Here is a 26,549-nt window from a genome sequence, read left to right as displayed (position 1 = left end):
AGGAGAGTGAAACCACACGTTTGGTTTACAAGTTTGAATTTATTTTTAACGGCATTTCATTTTTTTTCTTTTTTTAAATATAGTTACGATAATGCAGTATAAAAAGCCAACATTTAACAGGGTTGCTTTCAGTGAGCATCATGGGAAACATGAGTACCTCCACGATTGGACAATAGAGGGCAGTAGTCTTGCTTTTTGGCAACATTTTAATCCTGCAGGAGGATTTCTAGCTTCAAACCTTGGGGGCCACAATCTGTAAAATCTTTCTACAAATATAAACTGCAAAAGATAACCTGTCTCTTTCTTTCTTTTCAAAGATGAACAAAATAAGCTGCCTTTTTGTATTTTTAGCTTATAGAGTGTGACCTGATCAGTCATGGATTCATGGAATAACGTGATGTGCTGTTGTACGGTCAGATTCAGGCGCACATTAAGGACATTTGCCAAGGAGAACAAACACAAACAAGGGTTTTAGGTGTCACAGTTTATGACGCAGCCCTTACAAGAGTGAAAAATAACCATTGGATGGCGAAGTTTTCAGCCGATGATTATGTTGAGAGTAGACTATAAATAAAATTGGCCAAATTAAGTAGGCATGAAAATGGCAACATCTGGGTCCAAAATGTTCACATTTAAAGAGATAAATGTTGAGATGTAATGTTTCTGCCAGAGCTGAATCAGTTACTGGACACAAACGGGTTTTTGCATAAATGATTTTCGGCTTCTAAAATTACCACGTTGTAGCATCTGTATTGGCGTTTCTTGTGCCTTCAGTTACTCGGCACTGGAGGGTATAAATTTCTGCAGATGTTCTCATGTTGGAGCCGAGACGGCGTTTGACTTCAGTAAGGTGTCCCTACTATTTCACTCGCATGCTTTTTCTCAATGCTATAAACGGGGGAATATGTTTTAAAATGACCTTGCATTTTTAAATACAGTAAACACGTGCGATAAGTATTTTTAAAAAAGCTCATCTGTCCTAAAAGAACCCGGCTGTGAGACCAGAGCAGACATATTGCTTTTCCTTGTTCACATGTTTGTTCCTCCTTTTCCTGTTTGGATGCTCGGACATGAACAGCAGCTACAGTACATTCTACTACCGAGAGCTTCAAATAAAATAGTTCCACCTAATTAGAAACATCAGCACCTTAAATTATACAATCTCACATTTTAAAAATTTGTTCATTTTACATCCCATATTTACACCGATATTAAAACCAGAAGTAGAAAATGGAAACGTAATCTATGACACGATTTATAAATAAAAATGTAAACGGCACAAAAAGATGTAAACATTGTTTTCTTTCTAATAAATTAAACAGTGCATAAGTTGGTTTTTTTTTAAAGACGACAAGTCAGAAGATTTCATAAATTATAAGTAAAAAGAGCGACACTGGTCGTCTCCAGTGATCGTGACATTTAAATAGTTTCATGATCATTTTCATTAGGACAAAAATAAAAAACGGACATGAATTATGATGGAGGACACGAAAACAACATGACAACAGACGGTGCAGACGTCGCCTCTTTGATCGAAGCTTGTGTCGCTGAGGTGTCATTTGATGTGATTTCAGAGAACAAAAGGTGCTGTCACATCGCCGTGCTGCATTCATCTCCAAAGGAAATGCGACTTTCCTTTTTTTTTTTTGTTTCCTTAACCAGGATATGTGGTTAAGAACACATTGCTCAATTTCCTGCCTCTCTGCGATGTCCCTGATAATGACTCAGAGTTTCTAAGAGTGAAGGAGGTATTATTGAGAGGCCAGGTCTGCAGGTGGTGGAGTGGGTTAGAGGTGCCCGGTTTTCACCAGTTGGCTGGAGGTTGACTGGGGTCTGCAGTGCACGAATGGTCCAGTTCTGCACTGTCACAGTCGGAGTCATCATACAGGCCCTGGTTTGGAGGAAAATCAGGAGTCAGAAAATGAACAGATTATAGAAGGATAATTTATCATCTCCTTGCCAGAAAAGATGTTTGTGTATCTGGCAGATATCAGACCTCTATACTACATTTCACTCTTTCTGCCTTACCTCATAATTGGGGTCATTTGAGGCGAGCTGCGTCTTGACTTGTTGCAGAATGGCTTCTTTTTCAGACAGACCATCGGAGCCCAGCTGAGTCGGGTCAGACGGGTCAGCAGGAATCTCCGAGCCCTGAGACAGCAGGTCGTCGCTCTTGTCATCCAGTCGCTCGTCTGTGTTGGTGCTGACCACGTCGGGCGTACCGCTGTGGGAGTGGTCAGTAGTGTTGCCCTCCTCACCGTCCGAAACCGATAGGTTCTCTGAGCTAAAGGTCGACAGGGACTGGCATTTGGTGATGCTCACAGGCCGCCTGAAAGGGTACGCAATATGAGAATACGCATTTTAATGAAAATCCGCAAGTATGTTAGTGACCATGGCTAAAGGATAGTACATACAGACATTGATACACAACAAGCAGTGGTATGAAAATGCACTAAGTACCGTCTCCTCGGCAACTCCACTTCACTGTCCACTTCTCCTTCCTCTTCCTCTGATGACACTCCACGTCTCTGTGGAGAAAAAGCATTTTCCAATGTGCTGTAATTAGACTTAATTGAGCTGAGATGTCTGATAAGTCTGAGAATAGATAAAACAATCTCACGCTATTGAGATCTATGGCTCCGAGCTTCAGACAGAAATATGTTGACGTACAAGCTGTATTAAATTCTCACCTGACTGCGTGTGACTGCTGCCCTGTAGAGCAGTGCTGAAGGCGTAAGCCGTTGACTTCTGGGCGAGCGTGTAATCACCGTCCCTTCCTCCTTCTCCTCACCTTCGTGGGTGACACGAGTGTTCCCGAGTGCGGACGCCCTGCCCGCCGCTGCTCCTCTGCCACAAGGGGAGTCAGGGCTACTGGAAAAAGGAATAGATGCCGCGTCTTCGCTTGGTGTATCACTGCGTGGAGGCGTTTCTGCCAAGTCATCCCCGCCTACACCCACGTCAGGGCCCCGCTCTGGCCCATCAGTCCTTCTGCTCTCTTCCAGCCCAGCTGAGGCGCTCTGACTGCCCGCTCTGTCCAGCCCTGATCTCACCTGGCCTTTCCTCCTGCCCTCGACCTCCAGAGTGGTAGAAATAAGATCGGGGCTGGAGGAGGACATCTTTTTGAGTAGAAGGTCATGCTGTAAGCCCCTGAGGGCTGCGCTGGGGTCTAGACGGTGCTTGCTGGGAACAGACGAGGTTGCATTGATCATTGCTAAAGACGAGGACAGAGTGGCTTTCAGCTGAGCCAGGTCGCCACTGCTGCCTTTTCCAGCCTTTCTGTAGCGAGGTTTTCCTCGGCGTGAGCGGCCGGGGGAGGTAGAGCCCTTGTTGGGGATTGTGACCTGGGTCATGGACGAGTCCAGCTTAGGGAGGATGACCTCTGACTTTAGTAAGTCTGGCCTGGAAAGGACAAAAACGGACGAATGTTATTAGCAAATTATTGCTATATAAACTACAGGACGAGACATCTTCCTTGTCGCCTCACCTCTTGCTGTGCGAGGGCAGTTTCTGAGGTACATTACGTTTCTTCATGAGCTTCTCCATGGAATTGGAGGAGGCTGACTGTCTGGTACTGTGGTGCTTGAAGCAGCCTGGGTACTTCTTGTCCAGTGACTGCTCCCTCCTAATGTTAAAACACAAAGTCAATACCCCTTTAATGGATGTCACTGAGCATAAGAGAGCGGCCTATGACATGCAATAGCCTCGTATGACTATATATGTAATGGCCACTTATGTCACATTTCAGATTCACTTTTCCGTCTTTTATTTACTTCACCGATGCTGATGTATTAAAAAGCTTTTAGGGTATTTTAATAAGTGAAGCCATCAATTTCTTTATATATAATTACTTTATATTCAGTCTGTGCCCTCTACTTTAAAAATATGGCGTTTTGACATCAGAGGATTTTTTCTGATACACCCTGTAGTCTGCAAAAAGAAAAATTTAAGAACAATGCAGTTTGTCTTCATACTTAAGCAGCTCCTTCTCTTTGATCTCCAGCTGCAGCATGATAGCATTCAGTTCCATGTAGAGGTTATTGGCTCTCTCCAGCTTCCTCTCGTAGTGTTCTCGGATGTCCAGTGCATGTCTGCGAGGGGAAGAAAGTAGGGGAAGGCTATAAATAGGCAATACTGATACTTACCTACTACACCTAGTATATAGAAACTCTGATTATTTGCTCTACATTTTGCATTTACATTCTGTTTTCCATTAATCAACCTTTGCTGCTTTCAATATCACTTCCACTTTAATACAGGCTGTGATGTTCACATAAATCCACTATAGCATTAGTTCAGCCACAGTCCCAAATCAGCTAATACCCATCTCCACATTCAGTTAGCAAATATCATAGAGGGTGTATTCTCACTTGTTAAGCATCTGCAAGCCACTTTACAACCCACCTGTACCCCAGCTCTTGCTTTTCCTGTTGTTTCTGAATTAAAGGCATATCTGCAGTCAGTAAAGTTCACTCTGTTCAGTTTCTACTGCTCTGTCTGCCTCCAGCTTTCCATGTGTTTACACGAAAAACGGTGAGGTTGAAGCCCAGAGCGACACTGCCAAATATAAACTAATACAGACGATAATATCAATCTTACTGAGGTATATCTTACCTCAGTTCTTCCCTGCGCCGTTTTATCAGCTCCTCGTCCAGCCGGTGAAGACACGTGCCCTCGGACTTAATCTTCTCAAAATGATGTCTCACCTCATCTCTCCACTCCGCCTGGCAGAACACACAAAACACCGCATATCCATCAGAACGAGTACAAGTGCAAATGAACAGTTTATAACGTCAGGTAGAAAAACATCCTTGTCAACCTGATAAAATGCTGCACTTGCTATTAAATTTAAAATATACATGCATGTACAGACATTCAAAAACCCAGAGCCACCTTTATTAATAAAGTCACCAGAGGTCAGCAGCCTGTAGTAGAACAGTGGGGTGATCAAACATGCTTCATTGCACATTCACATTTTTTTCCTTTCTTTCTGTTTTTTTTAACTGTTGCATTTATTAGATTTGCACACTTGGAAGATGAAACAGTTCCTGTTTGTCACTGAGAGAATTTATATGACTCAAGTTTATGAGTCATGAAAATGAGCCTAATGAAAAATGATTTCAATGCTATGAGTAAACCCAACCTTGATCTTCTACCAAAAAACCCTCATAATTTGCACAGCGACTCGTGTATATATCACTGAGACAAAATCCATTAGGCTATCAGATGATAATCAGTACTGATGGAGCAAAACTGAACAAGAATTGACATGAAAGGCAAAAAACCCCAAACCCCCTCCACCACAAAAAAATGCAGTACACACTTTTTTTTTTGTACACAGTGCAGGATGACAGCTGTTATCTGATACCTGTCATATCAAAGGACAAGGGAAGTCAGATTTATGAGTGTGTGTGTGTACATGCACGTGCATGTGTGTTTATATCTGTGCATAAAGGATGCTCTTCTTATTAAGCTAATGGACTCTCAGTCTCCTGTCTCCAGTCCCCCTCTTTCTCCTCTCTCTCCTTGCTCTCAGCTCCCTACCATTAAACCAATCAATACACTCCAGCAGCAAATACTTCTTTCTAACGTCACAAGAAAAATCCATTATGGGGCAGAGAGGGGAGAAACTGCAGAGGGCTGCAGGGGGGGGAAGGGGGACAGGGAGAAATAAAGGATCAAGGATAAGTGGAGAAAATGAAAGAGGTTTATGTTTTGCACCATGAGATATAACCAGAGGGAGAAGCAGTGGATTACTCTAAAAAGGGACAGAAAATCTTATTTATTTTGTGAGTCTGTGTGCACAAGCGTGTCTCATAATTATACATGCTTGAGTTATAAATGGATCCGCATGGCTGAGCAACAACATATCTTCCACACAATTATACATCTGTGATTCTCCTTCATCCAGTTTCGTTTGCAGAGGTCGAATATGTTTGTCGTATGCTTGCGTCTCCACGCGCACTCAGAGGCAGACACCCGGTGCTACTGAATTACACTGTGATATCACGAAGACAGTTAAAATGTTTTCTTTATTCCCTGTTACGTGCGAGTCCTGATTTATGGTCAGAGACTGAGGAACTCACAATAATATGTTGTGAATGAGAGGACAGGTATTATTAGTGCTCCCATGTGTGCAGCTGCCTGCTCTGGCTGTAGTTACGCAGCACAATGGGAACAAATGGCACAAATGACTGTTAGTGATGCTGGCTGATGTTCGAATAGACATACAGAGCTCATATTCTCAATATTTATTTGTTTTAAAAATAAGCTACAAGGTCTGAATTTTACTGGGTGACCCCAACATTGTGTAAACTGGCTCTGAAAAATAATGCTTAACAAAAAGGCCCGTCTCTGTGGTCTGGTTCATATTTCCTTGGGTCAATCTTATAACAATACACCTGTGAGTGCACTGAGAGAGAAGAGAGAGAAGCTAAAAAGAAACGTAAGAAAGCATGTGAGCATCTTCCATTCAGGTCAGATTGTCTGAAGAGAATAATGAAACTATAAAAAGGGCAAAAGAAGCTTACCTGAGACTTAAAGTAAGTTTCTTGTGGGGTTGACAATATATCCGCTGAGGCAATGTCCAGATGCAGGAGAATCTGTCGAAACGAAGGTCTATTTCTGGGCTTGCAGTTCCTGTGAACAGTTTAAATCATGGCTTTATTAGCGTCCCCCTCTGTGTGTGACATTTATTCTTTCCACCTTCTTAAAGCATCTTTCCTCTCAACTATTTGATCTTTTTTCTTCCCTCCAATTTCGTCTCCCTTCACGTCTGCTCACCAGCATTGCCTCAGCAGCAGTTTGAAGCTCTCTGGACAGCTGTCGGGCACGGGCAGCTGCAGACTGTTGTTGCCCACTCCCCAGATGATAGCGGAGGAGTCCACATCCTTGTACGGCACCTCTCCTGTCAACATCTCCCACAGCACAACACCAAATGACCTGCAGAGATACGAGCCATGTTTTTTTCCTCCAGACATTCTGATAAAGATGTGAAGTTGGCAGATAAAAGGCAGCCTCACAGAAATGTCACACTTTTAACTTCCTGTGAGAAGGAAATCTTGCTTTCTGAGATATTCCAGCAGCTGTTTCTGATGGATACCACATGCAAAAGCTCCAGTGCCTTATAGAGTCTTTGATGACTTAAACTTAAAGCGAACCTATAATTCCCCTAATATACTGAATATCTAACCAGCCAATCACATGGAAGAAACTCGGTGCATTTAGGGAAGTACTCATAGATTTCAGAAGCTGCAGATCTACTGGATTTTCTCACACGATCGTCTCTAAGGTTTGAAAAGAACTGGCCATGAAAGATAAAATATCTAGCAAGCAGCAGGAGGAAGGAAAATGGGAACTTATTGAAAGAGATTTATTGAAAGATTCTGTCATAAATAAAAAATACAGCATAGAAAGGCAGAAAAAGGCAGAAAGAAGAGCTTTGAATGACATTCAAGACATCTGGAGAAACGTTTCTGACGACTACTTTTAAAGAAATGACAAAGAGTATTGATATGTTTTTTCTGCTCCTATGTCATCTATGATGTCATTAAAAGTGGCAGTCCTCAACATTACCATTTCAACTCTGGCTTATAAATAAGGATTATGTAGTAAGTTGTGGATCATGTGAACCAGCTCTAATTTTTCTAATGTTTTATGGGATATTTTAATTAATTCTGGAAGAAACAATGTTCGCTAATCATTTTAACGATTCAAGACATACAGCCGATAAGAGCCATAATGACACTTATTCCATTACGCTTCACTGTTTCAGTTTAGCACTAGAAGAAGAAGAGAGCGCACCCGTGGGGATGGTAACTAAGGAAAGTCTGTTGCTGGTGATTCTCTGGGTTGCGATGGAGACCGTGTACAATATCCAAGGTGCCAACAGCACCTTAACATAAGGTTAGGTTGGTTTATGATGTTGTGTTTCAAAATGAGTCCTTCCATCGCCATGTTCACGATTTTTTATATTAAAGGAGAATATGTACTGATGATCCCACGGCACTGCATGTATTTTGCCCTTGGCTTAGAAATTATTTGTGGAAGTCTTTTTCTCTCGACTCGTGAACAACGTTAAAAACATTCAGGAAATGTATGTCATAACTAAATCAAATATGTACAACACATGTAAATACTTAACAACAGCCTCTCCTCCTCCGGCACTCCTGTCAGAAACAGTACTGCTAAGCGATTTACATATATTTAAACAAAACTGTGCAGTACACACCCATGTTTTGCTTTGCTTCTACATCAAAAGCTTTTTAATCCTATTTTCACTTCTCTGCTAATGCACTGCTGGCTCTGGGCCAAAGCATCCATAGGCTCGGAAGGTTATTCCAGCCTCTCCTGAGCACTGCAGCATCTGGCAAATCAATTATTAAATTAGCTAGCGTTTCTTTTAGGACACAGAGGAAGACTGATGGAGGAATACAGTATAGGAGAAAAAGAGAGGCAGAGAGTGTGGAGGGGGGAAAAAAAATCAGTGCTCATAAGAGGGCAACCCATCAGAAATAGCAGAGACCCTATAGTATTTCATGTAATGAGATATTGTAATGCTGAAAAGATTGGCTGGGAACAGGATCCTTCACTCTGCACCGTAGTAGACGGCAACTAATGAGATTCTGTGTTGATTTGGTGACAGATAAGAAAACTCTTATGGTAAAATTTCAATAATGCAAAGGGACAGTTCAGAGGAGTTATGACACTCACCAAATATCCACCTTCTCCGAGACCGGTTCATTACGTATGACCTCGGGGGCCATCCAGGCTACAGTGCCAGCAAAGGACATCTTAGTGCTCTTGTCATTGAGCTCCTTAGATGTGCCAAAGTCAGAGATCTTCACTGCATCGTCATAGGTGATCAGTATGCTGGAATGAAACATCCCATCCATCAGGTTTAAACAGTCAGTAATAAAACACATTAGCACTTCATGTTTTGTCAAACCCTGACCAGTGGTGAGGCATTTGGGGACTTCCACATTAATTAATTTCCTCACAAATCATGCAAATGATCATAGCTGTTAATTGCAATTAACTAAAGTAGTGGTTCTGAAGCTGTGGTTTGGGATATAAGCATCACAAATCTGAAATGTTTCCCCCACAAAGACAACATGTGACCAGCTCCTTGTACTCTTATACAGCATTAAAGACATTTAACAACCATTAGAATACTTTCTGGGCTTTTCCAAGGGTAGCTGCAAGGCAGAGACCAGCCTCACTAACTTTTGATGCAAACCCAGTATTTTGATTTATAAGAAGTCTGAAATATGACAAAAACCTCTCCTAGTAGGTTTTCAAAGGGTAAAGCGTTAACATTTGTGGGTTATTTAAAACAAACAGAATGGAGAAAGACCCACTTCTGTTATTTTTCTTTTAATCTAGAAGCCACTGCATCTCTTTCATTGCTTCTTCACCCTTCCACTGTTTCTATAATGCACTAAAACGTAAATTAAAAAAAATTAAACTTAGATGTATATATAAAAAAAAAGAAAAAAAGAAAAAGCTCACTTGGGTGATTTGAGGTCTCTGTGGATGATTTTGTGGAGGTGAAGATAGTTCATGCCTCCAGCGATGCCCATGGCCCAGTCCATGAGCAGGGATGGCGTGATCTTCCTCCCTGCTCTCAGCACCTCGTACAGCTGTCCCTGGGCGCAGTACTCCATGATGATACAATAACAAGGAGCCTGGGTACAGATACCTCTGACAGAGTAAAGAAAGGTTATGTATGAATTTGCAATGTTTGCCGTTACAAATGTAGACAAATGAAAACTTAAGTGCCCAAATGTTCATCTTATTCCATCAAAGAACATTCTTCCTATTCAAAATGACTGAAACCATTATTGATAGCCTCTCTATTTCCACCTAAGCCAAGTGATCCACATCTGCTTACTTGAAGGTGATGATGTTGGGATGTTTGAGCTTCCGCAGGTGCTTGATGTCTGTCTCTTTGATGTTCCGCACTTTCTTCACAGCCACTTCCTGGCCGTGCAATCTACCGAGGAAGACGGCGCCCTGGGCTCCACTGCCCACCCACTGCAGGTCCGATATCTCCTCGAATGGGACTTCCCACTCCTCTGAAGCCAGAAAAAAAAAGCGCATATAGAAGAAAGGAATGGTTTCACTAATGTCTACTGACATGTTTTGTCATGCTGAATGATGAAACTCTGCTGCAAAATGATGCTTGAAAGTAGCTGCAGGTCTTTGTTTGGTGATGTTGAAAAGTCAGCCTGGCTACCAGACTATGGGACATTTGATGTGACACAGATTAGGCCCCTTGTGTCGTTTGTCTAATATACTTTAAAATCTCAGCAGCTTTTAAACTGATATGTATTCTCTCTAATGAATGAGTAATAGGGACCTTAATGATTCCCTGACAACTTCTCTTTGTGGTTCAAAGTGGGTCGCTGAGACATTGCTACAAGTTTTCAAGGTGACACATCCTCGAAACTCTGGGGATCCCCCCACTTTTTGTCTGGTTTGTGTGTTTTTAGCATCCTTACTAAGTGATTATATGTGGTAAACATGACATTTGCTAAACATCAGTGTTTACACTGCTGTGTGTAAGTACAGCAAACATAAAAAGACCGAGTATAAACCCAAACCTGCTAACACGTGAAACATCCAGCATCATTACAGTCGCTGGCGTGCTGCAACGAAAGGCTAAACCCGTTAGAGTAAAACCTTAAAACGGAATCCCCAGTTGATATCTTGTTCTGCTGTTGAACCTCACCTTAACCTAAGCCTGGGGTGTGCAGGCAGACAGACATAAAGCTCTAATCTCCTGCGGTTAATTCTCCCTCAGCCTCTTAAATCCTCCTTAGTGCCATTGTGGGGCTGACGCAAAACAGGGGTCCAGCGCTCGGGAGGGGGCTGGAAGAGGGAGGGAATTTCAGAGTCTGAATGTGGATGTATGGTGAACGGGAGGTGGTTGGATAGCACTCATGTGTGTGTGTCTGTGTGCAAAGAGAAAAGATGGGAGGGGGATTCCCCACCGGTCAGCAGGGGTCCATGTGGCTGAAGACAGACTGTTAATAGAGAGAAGATAGACAGCCTACCCTGCTGCTGTTTTTAACCCGGGGAAAGAAGCTTCAGACACATTTATCATATTAATAAGGATGAAATGAATGATTAATGCCGGTGATTGATTGTGGGCTCAGTCTCTAATGAGCCCCTCAAATTTTCCTCAATAAAGACATGAAGCCACATCTGATAAACCAGAATCTCCGTGTGTCTTTGTTTCATTTGAAACAAAAAAGAGGGGACAATTTAGCGCATTACCAGATACCTTCAGTCCTTCAGAATCAATAGAGGACCAGCTTTTTACAGATATATATTGTTAGTTCCAGTCAATACTGAAAAAAAGAGTCGGTGTTGTTATATAGTGGCCGAGGATTTGGTTACAAAAGGCCCATTTATTTCACTTTTATAATATCCGTTTTGCTCTTATTGGTGTGCGTGAGACTCCCTGTGATGGCGCAGAGAGGAGGGGAGCAGCGAGGTGCAGATGGGCTGGGAGTGATAACAGCACGGGATGAAAAGGAGAGGAAGGGAGACAATGAGGGATGGAAAAAGGAGGGGAGGAGAGGGGATACGTGGAAGTCAAATGGATGATAAAACATCAGAAGGCAATAAAGATGAGGAGAAGTGTAAAGCTGCCACCTTGGTGCCTGATGTCTGATGCTCTATTTATTTCATCAACTTTTGTTTTTGGCACCTTATATGACTTTATGCGTTTATGTCAGCGGCAGATATGAAATGTTTCTATTTGTGGACGTGTTTATGTGTGCACGCGTTCATCCTCATGCGTGTGTCAGGTTTGTGTTAATAGAGATGAGAGGCGCAGGGTCAGAGCATGGCCATGCATAATTCATGAGGCAGATTTGGCAGAGGGGTCTCAGGGGAGCCCTGCGCTATTGTAGTGGCTGCACACATAAACAACACAGCGTCACAGGGAGCTAGTTTCACTGTGGGGGTGGTAGTGGGTGGTGGGCACGAGCAGGAAAAGGATGGGGGGGAAATATCAGGGGAAAATAAGCCCTTTACAGCTCTGATAGAGTCTCCCTCGCTGGCTGCAGCTCGTTCATGTCAGGAAGGGGTTTGTTTACAACGTGGCCTTTGCGGGAGTCATTTACCTACTGTCTGTTTAATGTAATTAAACTGGGGGATAAGATCATTTAATTAGCATATCAAAGCTTATCATTACATTTAATTGAGAGCTAGGGGTTGTTTTTTTATTGCAAAAGCAAAAGTGAGAATTCAGGCATATTTGTGTTCACTCATTTACACTGAAATAAATCTGATGGTTCGACTCACCGTCCAGGTCATGCTTGTGCTCTGTGGAGTAGGCTTTGCCGATCATTGTCCAGACAGGCCGCAGACACCCAAACAACCCCTCCAAAAACCCTCCTCCCCCTCCTGTAGACTGGCACTGTAACCTGGCGTCATTCGCCTGGCTCCTGACTGCACTGCTGTCCATATCCTGTCCCTCTCCCTCCGTCCTTCCAGGACCGCCATCGTGTTCATGGAGTTTCAGGACACTGTTGGCAAAGTGCTCCTGTTGTTCCTCGCAGGGTGTCTGGTTGTGTCCGGTAGTGTGCCCCTCTCTTCCTCCACCCCCGGGTTCAACAGCACCTCCGGTGTCTATGGAGAGGACGTTGCGAAGAACGCACTGGGTTGGGGTCAAGTCCATTTCTGGCGTGCAGGGTGTTTCGGCATCGAGGCGGCGAAAAGACGGAGGATCGGAGAGGGGTGTGTTGAAGCCGGAAAGAGAGGGCGATGGGGCGCGAGGTTCATGCATGAGGGCCATGAGTGACTGTGGTCATCAGAATAACTGAAGAAAACTGGAAAAGAGGGAAAGAAGGGAATTTAAATAAAATAATATGAGTGAAATCAAGATTAAATGAACTCTTTCTGAAAGTTGTCAGTAGTGGCTGATTTTGCAGGAGAGCGTAGTCATCTTTAGCTCCATTTTAAGTAAAAGAAAAAAAAGAAGCTTTGGCTACTATGACGTCATATGTGCAACACAAGTCTGTAGTCTAAGTCTGATAGGCAGACAAAGCACATCTTCCTGAGCCTCTCATCAATATCACCAAACTGCATTTTAAAGGTTTTGACTTCCTCCACAGATACCAAAGCAAAAGATGGAGTTCAAGATCAGAATAAAAATATATAGATACAAAAATCCACAGACAATAATCGTTTTCTGCATTTCTTACAAACACAGAAAACAAGCTCTCTCATAATTTGGCTATACAAGTGGAGGTGACAGGTGTCAGTCCACATGTACCCTGTAGTCGGGAGACTGACATCAACTGGGTAGATGCCAGTCGGTAGATATAAAACACTAAAATGTGAAAAATGGTTATGAGATAAAAGAACATCCTGTCTGCAGCATAATAGCTAAGCCTTCAGTGGAGGGCACAGAAAATAAAGAGACCAACCCCCCGTTCTTAGAATAAACTGACACTGTTAGGTATCACACTGTTACAGAGTATTACATGCTTAGCGTTGCATTGCTTTTAGTTCGGCGGGATTAACTCACTGCTGCTCTGTAGTCCTAATGGTGAGACAGCTGTTTATTCACATCTTACTCGAGTGACATTAAAATGGATAAGATTACAAAATAATGAGCAAATTCTGCAGGGTTCGTGAAAGCTGTACATTTTTCCAAGGGCAGCAGCATCTGCACACTCAATGGAGAAGAAAAATGCATTATTTCTCACCAGAGCCTCTTGAAGTAAACCACTCCTTTGATGGACAAGCAACAACAGGATTTACATGCTCGGTAAAACAAGAACACAAATCAAAATGTTCGTAGTACTATCATCATCATGTTCAAGTTCTTGATAAAGAACCAGCAGAATATGAGGAACAGTCACAGCAATACAGAGCACAGTTTTGGAGTGGATGGGACAATAAACTTGCACAATAAGAAAACAGGGTACTTTTGTTAAAATCCCAAACTTGGAGCTCATCAATTTCCATTTCAGTCATTATGAGATGCACTTCATGCATTTCTACATCAGTCAATTTGGAGGTCAATTTGAGGGAAATTGAGTGAATTACCATTAGGCTACATCAACCATCCCACTGTGACACTCCCACTAGAAGTAAAGTGCTGATGTCTGATGAATGAGCTATTAGCCGACTTACCCAAGATGCATATAAACATCCATAATTTCCTGTCCTCAGATTAATCAGAGACTCTGAAACAAGGCAGAGTCAGCCTGGAGATTTCATTATCCAAGAAACTAACAACAAACCCCCAAGTCTGGAAAAACCACCCTCATTATTATGTGATGCACTAAGAGAAACTCAACCACTAAGACACATCTGGTGTACACATCAGTCACATCCGACTGATCCTGCATCCTAATAGTCCTGCTCCGTTTCTCACTTTCTTTATTTCGAGGTGTCAGCTGCGGGAGCCGCAGGAGCAGCTACGGTCTGTTACAGGCCAGCGCATTGTGGATGTATCGGAGGCGCATCATTGCCTCTCCTGGCACCTCCTGCGGTTACGACCCGGTGCGCCAGTGGAGCATCACTGACAGCACTGAAGTTACACTCAAACGCACGATGACACTTTAAATTGGGGAAAAATAAAAGAAGTAACGTGTTATTTTATGCAAAGACCACCCGCTTCTCCTCATGCCTACCTGCCTAACACCTCGACTGGAAGAAGCCAATTTGACGATTCCTACCTCAATGCCGATAACTGGAGTCCATCGCTGATGACTGCAAAAGATTATTCCTCTCTAGGAGTTATTGGTCCTTTCTGATTTTCTCCCTTGTCCTCCTGTCCGCGTATTGAGCATCCGCGCTCAGCCTTCTCTACCTCCAGTGCGGGTTTCCAATCGCAGGGCTCTGTGGAGGTCTGTTTTTCTCCTGCGTTAATTTGAAACGATAGAAAACGCAGATATTTTTCCTTGTTTGGGTTGTTTTCTTGATCCTACACCTCCTCCCCCTTTTCAATTCCCCTCTGAGGATGCTGCGATATGCGCACTCCCAGGCAATTTATACGATCATCTCTCCCAGGCTGTAGTAAACACGAGCGATGGAGAGAGCGAAGCGAGGCTGTGTGGGAGGGAGGGAGCGCTGATGCCCTCCTATCAGAGGAGAAATCTGGAGTGACGAGTGCAGTCCGGTGAGAGACGGGACAACCGCAGGTACACGGGCTCGAGTGAGGCTACTCTTAGAGCAGGGAGGAGGGTCAGCCGGTATGTGAGGTGACCAAAATGATGTCATTCTCAAAGCATGCAGCATTTGACTGGACAGCACCATTTAAATCCCCTCAAAACCTATTAACGCCCTCTGAACAGAGCGCAGAGTAATTGATGGATAATCTGCAGACTCCGTCTGCCACAAAAGGGACATGAAGGAAAGACGTTTTTTTTGTTTGTTTTTAAAAAAAAATATATTATATCATCATCATCTCCAATCTCTCCTGACCCATTTCTGTGAGACAGGACAGCACATGCAGAACCTAAATGGGACTGTCCCCCAGCGTCGTTTGTTTCCCTAAGCGACCATAATTAACCTGAATGAAATAAAATATCAAACTAATTTAAACAACTGTCATTTTTTCTAACACAAAGCTCAGCTCTGTTTGAGGAACCACGCCACCAGCAGATAACTGCCTTCACCTTAAATAAAGTTATTATTCAAGGTATTTTCAAGGCCTTGCAGCGTACAGGGCACACATGGTTCTCCAACACCCCAAATATCATACAAACAAGATCCAGGATGCAACAAATGCAAATACATTTTGAACAAAACTAGACTATTAAAAGTACAGAAAGGAGAAACTCTGATGAGGACAAACCTTTTATATTATTTCACAAAAACAGAGTGTCTCCGCTACCTATTGTTCAGAGGGCTTCCTTTAAACTTGCAATCAGATCGGATTTTCAGACTTTTTGTTTTTAACAGTACCAAAAATAAAGAAGTAACACTTGCAACATTTTAACCATATCCAATCCATTTTTTCCAGGATGTTTCAGGAGTTTGTCAAGCCAATTCATGGGAAAATTGACACTGAACAACAACATTACAACTTAAAACTGCCGACATTTAGAGAAATGCTGCAAGATGAACAGGATCACGTTAACTGAGAGGCTAAGAAATTTGTGTAAACAGTGGAGAACCTCCAGCTAAAAAGCATAAAGGGCCGTGAAACAGCTGAGGATGCTGTGGGTGAGCTTTGTCTTTACTGAGAGTGTAAATGGTTGTAGCTACATGACCCTTTTGAGTGGTAAATCCAAATCCAGCCCTTATCTCCCAGATTAAGCCCGTGCTGGGCTTAAATCCATAACGATGACCTCATTGTGCCGCTTGTACACAGTAGGGAAATCCTAGCTAGCGCATAGACAATCCACGGAGAGACCTGAAAACCACTCACAAACACGAGTATTCTCCACTTTCTCCTCCTACTAATGAATGCTGTATGAAGTCACGATGAAAAAAGATCACTGTGCCGGCTCAGTTTGATGCCCCTCATGAAATCTGAGCAAGGAGAAACTGATTGCTTCTGTTTTCATTTATTCATCTTTGAGTCATTCTGTGCTACCCGAATCCTCGCCAAGTGAAAACAAGACACATTTTCATTTTTTTTAAGCTTGAAATAAGATTTGTAATAAAGAAGTAGACTGAAAACAAGAGTTCTTTTATAATTCTGTCCATCAAAGGGGACCAAGAGCAATAGCAAACTAATACTGGGCCTATTAACAATTTAATAAATAACACAGTCAGACTCTGTGAGAGACTAAATTATCCTTTTCAGTACTTCTAAATATTTAATTACTTGATTTTGATAGTAATTTTTAATGCTTTTCATTTTCAAATGTGAAGGAGCATTATCTCACAGCTTACTCTCCCAAATGAACATTCAAAACACCCTTGCCAAAAAGCAGTTTATGAATGTTTCATTTGGGTTTTAATATCACATGAAGGAGAAACTGTGGGCTTTGCAAGGAAAACTCAGTAGCTTTAATCAGTCTTGCTATTTTATGCCATCCCCATCTACAATCCTCTTCTCACTGTGTCTTAAGGCGGTCTGAATAGAGAAGCACTCTCTGTTTTTTTCCTCTATTTCAATCTTTTTCGTTAAAACTTTCTTCATGATTTATTCAGTTGCAGGAAGGCCTCTCGTCAGTGATGTTCAGGCCTCTAAGGATTAACGCTGCTGCCTCTGATGTCCACCAACGCAGCTTCAGCTCCTGTTGAGGTAACTCCACCAGAAACAAGAACAGAAGTAACGCTAAAGGGTATCGCGTGTTTTAGATACAAGCCGTCAGCCTGCACAGTGACAGCTTTTAAGAACGATACTCGATGGGGATCCCATTTACTTTTAAAATAATTACACAATAGATTTGGAATTCAGATTGCCTGGCAAATTACACTTCCAGAACGTAAACTCTTTCTGCATATATATATTAAAACGAAAATCAAACTTCTAAAGAGCAGTTGGACTACAGAGGTACTGTGGCGTCCATCCAAAAAGCTGATGTAAAAATGCAGCATTGTTTGGCAACATGTATCATAATCTGTAGGAGGGAATTAACAGACTCCTGCAGTGAAGAATGTCAAGAGGAATGTCATGTGTGTGCATGTGCGCATGCACGGCTCTGCTGCTGAATATACAGTATGTTTTTTGAGGCCTCGTGCCAAGTGGACACAGATTGTCCAAGTCCGGTTAGGAGGAAGGTGGTAGGGTATACGTGTGTGTGTGTGGCGGGATGTAGACTAGAGAATGAGGGGGAGGGTTGCTTCTGGCTTACTTGAAAGGCTATTTATGGATCCTCATCGAGAGGCCCTTGTGTTACTCATTGTCACTTTCACTCACACGTAGCTGAATAGGTGGCTCATCATTAAAGCTCACTCAACTCTGCTGCTGAAGGCAAAGTTGAACATAAGAAGCAAAGATGATTTTCACACTTTGCTTCATCATCGTGTTGACTGGAAGCCAACAGCAGAGCGGCAGACATTTTTGGAGTTTTCTAATGACTGAAGAAAGGTGCGTGTGTCTGCATTTTTGTGCACCTGTGCCAATGTGCACTGCGGAGTGACTTCTTCCCGTTTGTTGGGGGAGGCTGATATTGGACAGCACTTTCATTAATCAGGTTGTCAGTACTGTTTGCTTCATCCATATTGTATGTCGATGGGATTCATTAAGATTGGCACCAACCAGCATTGATGTGCGATGGGAGGGTGTTGCAAGTGGGTGGGGGGGAGTCTCCATCCCAACAAGATGATCTCACCTCCTGTCTGCAGCTCGGGAAAAAATAAAAAATAAAAACCCAGCTTTCATTCATGAAGTCCATCCATTCACACATGCGCGTGCTCAGACACGTGCACACAAACACACACACATACAACCCAACGTGTCTCCTAATGGGATGCAGAGGAGACAGTTGTGCCAATGAGGCAATATTCAGGTGAGATCACTGCCGGATGCCGTGGCTCCTCTTTCCATTTCAAAACTCTAAAGGATGTGTGTTTGATACCTTTTATAAAACTCATCCACAATTGTGCAACAAAAACAGTGGAAACTAATGTGTGACAAGCAAGCAGTTGTTTACACATCCAGTAAACAATGAACACCATTAATGTCTTATTGCACATTTTTGATCTCTTATAACTGATGAGGGAAAATCTATCTTTTTCCTACATGCCACAAGACGTTTCACCAGCTGTGACTGTTTTCTGTTTGTCACCAATCTGACTGAAAATTCACTGTCTGCTGAACGATACTGTGAGAATTACCAGAATGAACCAAAACAAATCTGAAATTAGTCGTGTGGCTCGATGAAGTTAAGCTAAGTTGGTGATTCAGGTGATTTCCTTCAGGTTTAACATTGTGACAGATCCCTATTCACAACATTTGACACAATTTAATCTTTATATACTGTTCATATTTCAAGCCCTCACAACAGTCGGTAACATTTTTGGCCCAAATCACAAATTTCCCCATAACTATACTTAATTTTAAACTGCAGGTCTACTTGGAGTGTTTAAATAGCCACTGTTGTATTAATAAATTGATTATTGATCCTTTATTTACCTTTCAGAGGCAGGTAAAGTTTATTTTTGAGGTTTTACAATGCTTATTTCTGAGGAAAGGCATCTGCTGTCACACAGTGTGACATGTCCTGTTTTACCAAAGACATGAAAACATGACCACTATAATGACTTAAACATATTTTAATACAAGTGAAAATGGCAGGAGCACTATGGAACCATTGGGATTTATATTGTTAGACATATATGTATAACCATCAGGCTGCATCCACACTGGAAGTGATTCACGGTGATGTAGTAAGTCCTTCACTTGCTACGTCGCTGTGCTACCATCACCGGTGGTTATTTTGTGACTGAGGGTAAAATGACCACCGATGAAGCCAAGTGGGCAGGACCTAAGATCCATTTTTCTGGATAGTGCTGGATACCAATGACTGACATATGACTTGGTAGTAAATACATTAGGGGTTACCTAGGCAACTGGAGCCTGGAATGTCTGCAAATAACCCGCCTACGCTTCAAAACGATAAGTGGAGAGAATTGCTTCCAGTGTACGCAAGCTTTACAACAACTAAATGCTGCTGTGTCATTAAAAAAAAAACAATCTTCCTAACTATCATCTACAATACTGTGCATACGTCTTGAGCCACCACTAGTTTCTTTATGTTTTGCTTCCAAGATATCGGGCTTTGTTGCTCTTGAGCAACAGGCCAAATTACACAAGAACTGGACTGAAAATAAGAAGGAATGAGGTCAGGTGAGACTTCCAGCTGTGAGCGTCTACAGTCATCTGTAAAACACAGTGGAGACACTCATGGTTTGGGCTTCATTTTAGTCAGTGGTGTTGGGGAGATCAAATTATGAACACAGAAACGTAACATTAGATTTTTATCCCCAATGCAGTATCATCTGCAATGCATCTGATTGACAACAGTTACATTTTACAGCAATGACAATGATTCCAAACACCCTGCCAATGCATATGCAAAGCATACCTGGACAGAAAAACACAATGTAACACTATCGGTCATGGACTGGCCTCCCCAGAGTCCCGACCTCGACGATATTGAAAGTGTAGAAACATCTTGACAAAGGAGTGAAAAAAAAAGGCAGAAACATCCAAAGAAGAGTTTTGAATATCCTCCAGGAAGCTTCATAAGAGAGTCCAGGGCGTGTTAAAGAATAACAGTGCTCATACCAAATATTCACTCTTCAGCTTATTAGAATTGTGCAGACTATGTTTTTGACTTAAATACCGTATTTGCATTTATGTTTGCACGTTTCAATAAATTGCTGCAACTTTTCCTAGCAAAATATAAAAAAATGAGGGGTGGCTCAAGACAATAGCTATACTTACAATACAACATAAAAATATTCAGAGCAGTGGTAAGCAACCATTCAAGGTAAGTTCTTACTGAAGCAGCAACTCAGGTGTCTTTATAATCTTATTACTCTCCGACTCCTCTTTAAATCTCAGCTAGCTCTCAAACTCCAATTCCATCTACACTAAAAGTTGAACATTTTGACTTGGAAACCCACAACCCCAAAACAAACAAAAAAAACCTGCACTTGTTGCAACAGAGCATCACTGATGTTACTGTTAGAGTCACGCGGTCACTGGATTCATCTCAGTCTGCTATTCGCTGCCTTTTCGTTCCGTCGTTGGTCTCCACCAACTCTGTGTGAAATCCCTGGCCATTTAGCAGCTTCATGCATGGCTATGCTCACTAGTTAGGTGTTACGTTGCTGTTTGATGCTGGTCAGATGGCGTACAGTGGATTTGAAAACAAGAACAGCATAAAAGGATCTGTCACAAACACACCCTTTCACATAGATAGCCAAGTTATCCATGGTCATTATTAACAGTCATGTAAATACAAAGTATAGATTCTTTAAATTCAGAGACCACTATTGTAAATAGGTTTAGGAGGTGTCTTGCACAATTAAGGAAACATAGTTATGTTTTAAAATATGCTAATCCAACATTTAGATCAAGCAATGCTTTGATCTCCAAGGGAGATTAGAGATGTGTCTGATTTCCCTTTGAAACCTCTGCGAAGCGAGAAGGCAGCCAGCCAGCATGCTGCTGAGAGCCTCTGGCAGCGGCCCAGTCAGGAGAGGGTTAATAACAATAAAGGGGAGGTTGGAGAAGCCTTCCTGAAAGTCACATGGTCTGTGCTGGGAAGGGTGGGGTAGGGGGGGTTAAAAGATTGGAGGGAGGGCTGCTGGAGATGAGAGGGGGAGGAATCTGGAGCATGTTGCCGTAGAAACAGAATCCTCAGTTGGCCAGTGTGAAGTCAGAGGCGTAATTCTGGGTGGTGACTGCAGTTAGATGCTGCTGCTGCTGGTGGTGTGAGGTGGGTGGGTGGATGGGAGGGTGACTCACACTGGAGAACGCACTCTGCATTCTAATGGATGGACACACGTGTATGCACACATACACACACCTTCGTTAGCTATCGTCACCTTCAATTGTCAGTATCTTCTTATCTTAGCATCTCCTCTTTTATCCTGACTTCCTTTGCTAATTTATATAATGGATCAGCGTTATCTCGCTATTTCTGACCATATAATTATTTCATTATGTGCTGGAAAATCCATTAGTATACGTTTTGTTGGCTCTACTTGCATGTGTTGATAAAGGGCATCTATTACGGGGAACTAACTGCTCAGACAGGCAAGTAAACTATAGCCATGTAATTGTTGACGGTATAATTGCACAGCACACGTAGCAATTAAAGCGATAATATGTGTAAACCATGCTCAAGATTATCATTGGATTAACTACACTTCCCAAATACCCTTGGGAGTTTAGCAGCTCACCAGCTGTTAAAGGGGGACTGTTAATAATTATGTTGATGATTTTATGCTGTTTTATTTTTGAGGTGTTTTTTTTTCCCTCTCTTTTTGGCTGCAGGGGAGTTAGTTTGTATCTCATTATATGAAGCTTATGTTAATGAACTTTGTCTCTTAGGATGCTGGACAATAACACATAAGAAGCAATATTAAACAGATACATATTTTCTCAGTGCACAACCTGAATCCTAACATACATATGAATCTGAATTTATACACTAATAAATTAATATTGAAATATTAAATATGAATAATTTAATATTGTGTTTTTAATCTTGAATACAATCAACATTAGGTTGTTTGGATTAACTTTAATCCACAGCTTTAGTCGGTAATGAGACGTGTAGTTTAAAGCATATACGTTATATAAATGTTTTCACCACACCCCTTTTCTCTTATGTTTACTTTTTAACAACCCAAGCAAAACATCAGATTTTCTACCGATCACAACAGCCACTGCAGTGCTGTAGCACCGCTGGATGTGACGTCCACTTGTCCAATAGCAAATAATGGTCCTTTGATTGAAAGCTGCTTTAGTCTTCCTTTTAAGGAAAGCCAAAGCAGGTTCATTTCCCATCAATGCAGCATGCAAAGCTGGAAGCAGCAGATCACAGGCACTGTGACGTTTTCTGGGTCACCACCCACAACTGTAACTCATGGTTTGAGACAAGCCAATGGGGAACAGTAAAGCTGGGTGGTCAGCAGTATAACGAGGCTGGGTAAGAAAAAAAAAATCTTAATCTTGTTTATTTGAGTTTTTTGTGACCATGACTCATTTCTTTTCTGGGAACAGGTAGAGGCAGCTGTGCCCCATGCACAAGTCAAGAAACTGGATTTTCTCTTTTTGATTTAAAATTTCCTTTCAGAGAGTCGCTGTGATTTTGGCATTGGTAATAATGAAAAAACCCCACATCTGCTTTAATTGTGTGTCCTCAATAGTTACTGTTTCATCTCAATTGTGTGTTTTACATTAGAAATATAATAACTATAATATAATATAACAAAATAACTCATCTTCTTCGTGTTCTTGCCACGTTGATTGGAAACAAGTTATTCTGAAAGAATAACTTTGGAACCCATTACATTTAGCCAAAAAAGGAGTTCTTGCAAAAGTATTTTTTAATCCATTAATATTAATTTTGCTACAAAGTACAGCACTATGAAAAAGTCTTTCTTTATATTTTACATGTATACTTTCTCTTATATTTTGCATTTTGCACCACACTTTTTTGTATTTTTTAAAAGCGATCTTGATCAATAGTTTTTCAGCCTTTCTGACGCTTTTCAAAGTTTTTCTTTGGATGGACATTGGCTGCTTTTTCACTCATTTTCAATCCAGTCCTTGTCCTTTTTCAAGTTTTTGCTTGCTTGTTTGTTAAATCCCATAATACAAATCACTAAAGCATAAAAATGCACGTAAGATGAACCACTGTTTTATCTACACATAACAGAAAACTTAGCAAAGAACCAATTTTAAATTGTATTATTAGGCACTCTGTTATTAGCAGCCTGTAACAAAGACAGAAGTTGTTCCCCTTTCTTTAGTCAAATATGACACTATAGAAAGATTACACATTTGACAGGCATCCATCTATCCATCCATCTTCTTCCGCTTTATCTGGGGCCGGGTCGCGGGGGCAGCAGCTTAAGCAGAGAAACCCAGACCTCCCTCTCCCCAGCCACCTCCTCCAGCTTATCCGGGGGAACACCAAGGCGTTCCCAGGCCAGCCGAGAGATACAATCTCTCCAGCGTGTCCTGGGTCTGCCCCGGCGCCTCCTCCCGGTGGGACATGCCCGGAACACCTCACCCAGGAGGCATCCTTGTCAGATGCCTGAACCACCTCAGCTGGGTCCTTTCGATGTGGAGGAGCAGCGGCTCTACTCTAAGTCCCTCCCGGATGGTTGAACTTCTCACCCTATCTCTAAGGGGGAGGCCAGCCACCCTTCGGAGGAAGCTCATTTTGGCCGCTTGTATCTGCAATCTCGTTCTTTCGGTCACTACCCACAGCTCGTGGCCATAGGTGAGGGTAGGGACGTAGATCTACCGGTAAATTGAGAGCCTCGTTTTTACACCCAGCTCCCTCTTCACCACGACGGACCGATGCAGCTGCGGCCGCAGCGCCAATCCGTCTGTCGATCTCCGGCTCCCTTCTCCCATCACTTGCGAACAAGACCCCGAGATACTTGAACTCCTCCACTTGGGGCAGGAACTCATCCCCGACCCAAAGTGGGCACTCCACCCTTTGCCATTTGACAGGCATGAAATCATATTTTTGCAACAACAAGATGATTCCCAAAGCACTCTTATGCGATGTGACAGAAAACCTGGTGTATCACATCATGAGGTGCAGTGCGTTCTCAAAAAATTTGAGGAGCCTGAATAGGACAATAAAGAAGTGGCAGACCTATAAAACTCTTCTTCAGATGGAAAGTTTTTCCTTTTTTCAGCATGATAATGCAGCAGTCACCAAATACACGGGTACATGGGTTATGGTAATTACCTACTTGATCAACTCACACATTAGCTGTATTAAGAATCACTAATTTAACTGAAAAAAGGAGTCCCATAAAACTATGATGGAGTTAGGTCAGGAGTGAGCTGTCCGTGGTACTGTTTAGAGGCTACAAAATCCAAAAGCAATAATACACCAAATACACTCAGTAGACCTGGCAGCATGGACAGAAATAAGACTATGCTTAAATGTTCACAGGCAAAAACAAAACAAAAACACAACAAAATAAATAAATTCATTGCAAATGTTTAGCCTTGTGATATCCCTCCCAGGGTTTACCCTGCCTTTTGCCCTATGACTATGAATGGACGGACAATTGGACGTTTTATTTTTCCATTTATACTGAAACAGCTGAATGTCTCCTTGGCACAGGATGGTAAATGCCAAAAAGTTATTTCTATACATTTTTCTGATCCCAGAAATACACTCATTTAACCTTTTGATCACTGTGCTTTTTCCTGAAATGAGAACATAAAGGATCGGACTGTTTTTTTTCCCCACTTTCAAAACAGACTGATATGCATAACTTCTTAATTAATCCCGTTCTTTCATTCATTCACTTTTAGTACCACACATATAGTATATTTAATAAAGCTCCCTTCTGAATTTTGTTATGAACAATAAGAAGGAGTTGATAGCTAACATTTCTGAACACAAGAATTACATCAGAAAAAATGATGAGAGGTCCCCTACAGCCAGACATTTTCAGTTAGCTAGAGGGTCAGTGGTTACGGGGAATGGTGGTTGGGCTGTTGAAAAGAGTTGTTGACAGGGAAGGGAAATCAAAGGGAAGCCCATTGGATATATAACAGTGTATCCTGGAGGATTAAATGAGGAATTGTTGTCGTCCTGTTTTTTACGATTATTATATGTAGTGGATGGGTTCCAAGGACCTCTAGTAAACTGACGTATATTGTTCCATATAATGTTTTTTTAAGGTATTCATGGACTACTAGATGTATATTTGATCTTTCTATTGAATCCGACAGACTGTATCATCTAAGATATTTTGTTCCTGTTATGGGAAAGGTGTTTTTAAATTCATTTCTTCTTTTGTGAGGTTTGGCTTTATATCCAGCTATATATGTGATGTTATGTACGTATAAAAATACGTATACAAATAAATATAAATCCACTACTGAGCAGGTTCCTGTGTGTCCCAGTGCTTTATTGCTGGTGATGTCCACATATGCAGAGGAAAGCCATTGACAGAAGCGTGTCCATTTTTTCTTATTGCCATTTTATACTAAGTAGTTTAACAGCATATAAAATAGTATTATATATGCAATTGTGAGTACTTAAGTTCTATTAACAGTATGGCAGTTTAATGATTTGGAGGTGAGCACGACGTTTGTTTTTCTTTGTTTTCTGTTTGTCTCATATCCTTTAAATCTCTCCGAGTTGAGCTCGGTTTCTCCGGGACACTTAAAAAATCCCTCGTAGTCTTCCATAAAATACAAGTTGTGTATTTTGACGAATAACATCGGGGCTTCAGAGGAAATACATAGAATGATGGAGTGTGGGCGTCGACTTCTTAAGTCCCTTTACAGGAGAAACCCTACACCGGCCTCTCTGTGGACTCCCCCACTCCAAGTCAATGTTTATCGATTTCATTAGGCTGAAATAAAGACTTGCCAATGTGCCCACTGAACTGGTGATACAGACGATGAAGCAACTTGGTTAAATGACCGAGACACAGCGCCACCTGGTGGTTCTACGTCAGACTAACATCGCAGCAAACATTCTCTGACTGTATTTACCGTTTTAAATGTGTCAGGCTTCATGACTCTTTGTCCCGATATTTGGGGAACATCTGCATTGCAAAGCAGCTGCAGTATGAATTGATGCCAGTGAGACATTTGCGTGCGATCGTTAAAACTGGACAGGAAGAATATATTACCGACATCGGAAGAATGAATGAGGCTCTGCAGGAAGCAGGCTGTGCCTTCATAACGCTAATACAAAAGCCTACCTTTTGCAGGCTTGCTGTTTGGTTTCCGCTGGTAGATCGGTTTGTAAAGCAGGAAAGTGCAGCTGTTTTTCACACGGGAAAGCCCTGAAACCGTGCTACCTCCGTTCAGCCCTGCTGCTACTACTGGGGTCCCATCTGGCTAATTACCTTGTCAATAAACCTTGAAGGTAATACCGCGAGAACGAGAGTTGGGG

At 42.0% G+C, this 26,549-nt stretch overlaps 1 protein-coding gene across 2 annotated transcripts; it reads right to left on the bottom strand.

Moving 5' to 3' along the window:
- Window positions 1–19: 19 nt before the first annotated feature.
- Window positions 20–26,549, bottom strand: LOC102308462 (mitogen-activated protein kinase kinase kinase 12). 2 transcript variants are annotated; one of them, XM_005944325.3, is made up of 14 exons: window positions 26,356–26,549; window positions 12,313–12,839; window positions 9,890–10,073; window positions 9,508–9,699; window positions 8,710–8,868; window positions 6,781–6,939; window positions 6,528–6,636; window positions 4,612–4,721; window positions 3,972–4,088; window positions 3,485–3,622; window positions 2,691–3,399; window positions 2,461–2,528; window positions 2,029–2,329; window positions 20–1,891 (listed from the first exon to the last, which is right to left on the bottom strand). In XM_005944325.3, exons 2-14 carry the CDS (start codon window positions 12,803–12,805, stop codon window positions 1,805–1,807), a joined length of 2,826 nt encoding a protein of 941 aa, XP_005944387.1. In that variant the 5' UTR covers window positions 12,806–12,839; window positions 26,356–26,549; the 3' UTR covers window positions 20–1,804. The 2 variants fall into 2 exon arrangements, with proteins under 2 accessions (XP_005944387.1, XP_014196226.1); XM_014340740.2 differs by lacking the exon at window positions 26,356–26,549 and adding an exon at window positions 14,700–15,366.

Source organism: Haplochromis burtoni, unplaced genomic scaffold (assembly GCF_018398535.1).
Source record: "Haplochromis burtoni strain Fernald_Lab_line unplaced genomic scaffold, NCSU_Asbu1 Contig_403, whole genome shotgun sequence".
NCBI lineage: Eukaryota > Metazoa > Chordata > Actinopteri > Cichliformes > Cichlidae > Haplochromis > Haplochromis burtoni.
The sequence above is the reverse complement of the archived record's forward strand: the minus strand, read 5'-3'. Positions and strand labels throughout refer to the sequence as shown.

Coding starts and splice junctions, on each gene's coding strand:
- LOC102308462 (XM_005944325.3), bottom strand. CDS start 12,805: ATGGCCCTCATGCATGAACCTCGCGCCCCATCGCCCTCTCTTTCCGGC. Junction 10,074..12,312: donor GCACAAGCATGACCTGGACG/GTGAGTCGAACC, acceptor TTCTGGCTTCAG/AGGAGTGGGAAGTCCCATTC. Junction 2,529..2,690: donor CAGCAGTCACACGCAGTCAG/GTGAGAATTTAA, acceptor TTTTCTCCACAG/AGACGTGGAGTGTCATCAGA.